Genomic DNA, 5,577 nt, shown 5'->3' on the forward strand with positions numbered 1-5,577 from the left:
TGGCACTGAGTTGCCTTAAATCACATCACCAGATCAAGGCTGTTAGCTTAAATCATCTTGTGTGTACAGTCTGTATTTTTTTTTGCCACACTCTCACTGATATGTGAAAAGAGGCTTTATTACATTGCTTTTCTTGTTTTAGCTGTTTTTTTGTTTCTCTAATGCCTTAGAGTTTCTATTTGCTTTGCAGCTTGCTTGTAGCACAGGCAGGAGTCACTGTGGTTAAAGCTGCAGGCTGAGTTACTGAGGTTCTGCTCAGTGTAGCTGTACATCTCTAGCTCTAATTTTCCTGGATTTTAGAGGTGTTAATGCAGCTTGCTTCGGTGGGCCTCATCATTATTAATTAGGAGAAAAAAGCTACTACACAGAAATCATAAAGAAATGGATTTCCACATGTACCTGGGGCAACAAGCCTTGCATTCTCCTCCTGTGCTCCCCACCCAAACCAGCCCATTGTGGGGCTTTGCTCTAAGTTTTGTCTCATGAATGAAGGGTAGGTTTAATAGGAAGACTATGTGATTAAAGAAACAGACAATTCTGATTCTTTAATTTCTGAGATTGAAACCCTGACTCTTTTAGCCCGATCGCTTATTTTGATTCATCTAAAGAGTGTATCTCAGCCAACAATCACTCAAAAAATTCAACAGGAAGGATGATACTTTACTTTCTAGGTGATAGAACAGATTGTAATACTCAAGTGTTGCTATTTGTGCCCCTTATGAAACTACAGTCATGTTTATAACAGATGAAAAGAGCATTATGTATTGGTAGCCTTATTTCATAAACTGATAAATGACAAAGTTGACATTATAGAAACAACTTTGATTTGGCTATAGTTGCTTTATTATGCAGCAACATGCTTTATTTCCTTTGTGGTGCTTGGTACCTGGTGGAGTTGCTGTTTAAGAAATTCTGCAACCATTTAACATTCCTTTATTTCCATCTTTTACTGCATCCTCCTAATATTCTATTTATATCTTCCAAATTGAACATGGAAGTACTAACTTTTTAATGTCTTTCTAAAGTACCTACCACTATCATATTTTGGTTTGAAGATACTAATAAAATAATATTTACAGCAAAGTAAAGGAGATAATTAGATAGAAATAAAGCACATGAAGATTAAAAAACAACACCTGCAGTGCTGTTAAATTTGGATTAATGGATGTTAAATTTGGATTTCTGCACTGAAATATTTGCAGTCTGATTTTTACACTTTTTTTAACCGAAGTTTGTCTTCAAAGAATTATACAGGCACTTACTCCTCTATTTACAGCACCTTTGGGAGTTAGGTAAGCCTGTTTCTCCCAGTAGGGACAGGGTTAATGTTCAGTCATACTACAATGTATGTTTTCATTACGTCAGGCAGGTAGAATGGGTTTGCTCCATAGGAAGTGGACAGACAGACCTCTAAATACCAACCTCCCTGCACTCATTGCAGATGTAGAAGATGTTCTGATGGAGTTGTCATTTTTTGCCTGTGGGCTTGCAGCTGAAAATAAATTAAAGAAATAGTTGCCTTGACCTGACTGGAGATTTTGCTGCTGAGGAAGGTTTTGTTAACTGACGCAAGGGCCGTGCACATGCAGAAGAGACAGCAAGTTTATAAGCCTTAAGCAATTGGTCTTTAGCAAGCTTCTTGAGAAAAACAATGATCTGTAATGGCAATTTTCTTGTAGCTACAAGTCAGTTGTACCTAAATAGACTTTCACAAGTAATGGAAATATCTGATTTCAGGCATTTCAGATTTCAAGTTAATAGACTGTGATGGTATTACATAAAAGAAGGAAAAATATATCTGGTGGTTTTGTGTTTTAGTCATGGAAGGAGTGATTACTTATTTAAACGAAAAAAGTGGACTTAATTTTTAGCTAAAAATCTGAGGATTAGAATCCAACTCAAATTTGGAGTTCCTGCAAGTTTCCTCCATGACCCCTAAACCAATAACCTTCTTCATTCCAGTTGTTCCTGCTAACTGCTCCCCGTCCCCAATTTCTGATCCTGTCTGTGGTAGGAGTAGGCTTGCAGGCTTAGGAAAAGGAAGAATAGCTATGCTTTACTGTTGTGGTTTAGATAGAATAGAATACAAAGCAAAGCTAAGGGAGCCTGCACAGGCTCAGCACTGACAAGGAGAAAGGGTTTACTCACACCTTTTTGTTATCAATTGATTCCCTTGTTTTCCTTGATGTTCCCATGTCTTATTTACAGCTAGATTTGCCAGGCGTTATAATTCAGCATGCAGCAAGGGAGCACCAAGCACAAGGCACAGTTCTATTTCCTGGCCAGTTAGAGGGTATCCCCTGTCTCAACCCATTTGTGGACTCATTGAACTGGGTTTAAATCACTTTCTTAAAGACAGAGGGGAGCTGGGGACATGGTTCTTTTTCACAGCCCCCATAGGTAAGCTTTGGCTGTGCAGAACTGAAATGCCAGCAGACTCTGGAAGGCTTTCTGCTTTTCTCAAAGCAGGTTCTTATTAGAGTGAGAGATAGAACAGGTGAATCCTACGAAGGTTTAAATTGTGTAATTGGGCACGAAAGTCTTGGTCAGTACTGCACAGCCAGGTTCTGGAGGAAATTGAATTTCCTTTGGCCAGCTTCAAAGCACATAAAAACCACATGCTGTGCCTTACTGGTGCATGTTTTGCTAACCCCAGTGTGAAGCACATTGCTGAACATTTGTCGATCAACAGCTGAATGTAGACTGGCCTCCCTAGTTTCACCCAAGTCTGAAACATTTCGTGGAAGTTACTGAATATTCTGTACACACAGAATTGCAGTATTCCAGATCACACTCTAAAATTTTATGGTCTTAGACTAATTACAGGACCTCTGACAATCTTCAATTAAAACTTGTTGGCAATAAAAGATACATTATATGCCCTCTTCAGTGGTTTCTAAATTCACCAGCAACTATAAGCCACTCTAGTAATTTTATAGGTTGCATAAAACCCTGCCAAGTTACAGTCCTGTAATTCTGCTTCAATGGTGGTTGTTTGGGGATCTTTTTTGTAGCTTTGCTGCTTTATTTCTATTGGTAATGCAGCAAATAATGACGTTCCAGAAGTTTTGACTGAACCACTATGATTTGGAGTTATTTTTCATTAGCAGTTTTCATGGCTGACCTGTCTTTTGTGTTCACCTCTTTTCTTTATACAAGTATTGTTTGTTTTCCTTCCTGGTGTCCCCTCAATTGTTTCTGCTCTCCCTCTATCATGCTGTTCATATGCAGGTTTCCTCCTGCTATTTCTTTTCTTCTAGAGAAAAATCAAACCCAGTTGCCCCCTGAAACTTAGTTTTGCCATGACAGACTCCCCCCTGCCACCTACAACAGTGGTTTTGCAGGTTTTGACATTGTTTCATTTGAGGGTAATGACTTTATAAGTAGTTTTTAACTTCCAAATTATATTGAACATTTGAAAACCCTCAAGCCATGCAGTGTTTAGCCTGTATATGCTTAGGATATCTTGTCCATGAGTGCCGTATTTCACTGTTTTACATTTATCTTACATAGATTGGAGAGGGAACCTTGTCTGTGCACAGTATTTTTCTAATGAGCAGCCCAGTAAGATCCTAGCCTAATGGAAATTTTTGGAAATAACAGAAATTAAAATGCCATTTATTTTTGCCAATTCTTGTCATCTATTCTTCTTTGTAAACACAAAAAATTGTTTTCTGTTCTCCTAGAGCTATACCGAATATATTTTTATTTCTACAGCTGTAGGAACTGCTCTGCTACAACAATTCCTAGCTTTATACTGGCTTTATGTGTTCTTCAAAAGATCTAATGTTGCACATTCTTTTTTTGCATGACAGTGTTGAAGGAAGGAGGTTTTTTGAGTTCTTTTCATCCACTTTAAGGTCTAGTAGTCAATCTGTATTTTTTCTCAGTTGTAAAGATTTGCTCATCATCATCATCATCAACAAACTATGGATTTGTGTCCTTTGACCAACCAGTTTCCACACTTAGAGAAATGTACTTATCCACTGCAATTGCATGACCCTTGTTTGCTTGATTTGGGCTTTAGCCCTGCCATTCTGATTACAGATGGCCTCATACAGTACACTTTCTGGTCATACCTATGGATGTCTTTCCTAAATTTTGAGGAACTCAATGTAGGTGTGACTGTGTTCCTGAGACCTGACTTGGTAGAACCGTAGAACCATATCCTCACCGCATATGTTGAACACACAGGTTGTAGTTTTGGTTTTCATCCAAGGGTTTGTGAGTCCTTGACTCATACACAGTGGAAAAATGTTTAGCATGAACTCTGTCTCATCCAGATCTTTTTTTCCAAGACTGCCGTTTGCTTTGCATCTGATTTTCTAGTATGAGTCAGTAAACTTAGTATAGGTGTGTGCTGGCATAATTTTTACCAGAATAATTAGTCCATGTCTCCTACTTATATCACTTTTCCTTTTGTTTTTCTGTGGTGAGACTGATAAACTCCCACTCTTCACAATGGTCTCTTCCAGACACTAATCAAAGTTGTGGCCGTTTCTGTGACAACAGAGGTATATACCATTCCTAGGGTATTTGCTATTAGCTGGTTTTCTGATTATTCACCCCCACCCCGAATTTCATTTTTTGAGCATGGTCTGTATTCAGCTCAATAACATTTATGCATTTAGAATCAAGCACATATTTCAGTGCTTTTCTGAACTATGATAAGCCTCCGACATTACCTGACACCTGCATGTCACTGCTTTTATCAAACATAACATTTACAAAAGCAAAAAACTAATTTAATCGAAATAACAGACCCCTTGAAGTCACTGTTTAATGAGGGCACCTCTTAATCCAAAACCATTAAAATGCCTAACGAAATAAAGAGCTACTTGCCAGAGTCAGAGAGACATGTTTTCTGCAGGGTTTGTCACAAGTATTACCCTTATGATCAGTCTACACTGATGAAGGAACTGTTGGGCTCTTTGAATCTTTTCAGATTGCCTGAGATCCTCATGTCTGTAGTGCTGCATAAATGATTACAATCCAGTCTGCTGTGTTTTGTTTTTGCTAGTTAGCACTTGTGCCAGATACTGAACTTTTGCAGGACTAGATATATACTTAGGCTTTGATTTTGAGGATGAACTTTACAAGATTTTCTGAATTAGTCTAATCTTAAAATAAAAAAAAAATTAAACATGGACTAGTTTTCTTTATTTATACTAATGATGTTTATGAGAATATTGATATTCACCATAATATATTCATACCTGGTCATGTTTTTTCTTCACAGCTTTATTCAACCTTATACCAGTGGGGCTTCGAGTTGTTGCTATCCAGGGTGTAAAGACTGGGTTGTATATAGCTCTAAATGGAGAAGGTTTCCTCTACACATCAGTAAGTACCTTGCTGAACTCTGTTTAAGAGGCTCAGCTGAAGCTGAAATCTACAAAGAAATGAGATGTATATTCACTTTTAAGAAGTTCTGTAATGTCTGTATATGTACATACATGTAGTACACACACTATATGTGTAAGTGCATTATCTATAAATGGGGTACAGTACTAATTATTGTGTACTACATATGAAAGTCTGCATGTTAACAGTCCTAAAAAATGATACTGTAGAGCT

At 37.7% G+C, this 5,577-nt stretch overlaps 1 protein-coding gene across 1 annotated transcript in view; it reads left to right on the forward strand.

The window, feature by feature from the left end:
- The window catches only part of LOC103804767 (fibroblast growth factor 14), a 95,998-nt gene that overhangs the window by 3,321 nt on the left and 87,100 nt on the right, over nucleotides 1-5,577 (forward strand). Inside the window, exon 2 of the mRNA XM_009077396.1 lies at nucleotides 5,240-5,343. Within this exon, the coding sequence (XP_009075644.1) occupies nucleotides 5,240-5,343 (104 nt within the window). The remainder of the gene's footprint in view (nucleotides 1-5,239; nucleotides 5,344-5,577) is intronic.

This window comes from Acanthisitta chloris, unplaced genomic scaffold (assembly GCF_000695815.1).
Source record: "Acanthisitta chloris isolate BGI_N310 unplaced genomic scaffold, ASM69581v1 scaffold7116, whole genome shotgun sequence".
In the NCBI taxonomy this organism is placed as follows: Eukaryota; Metazoa; Chordata; class Aves; order Passeriformes; family Acanthisittidae; genus Acanthisitta; species Acanthisitta chloris.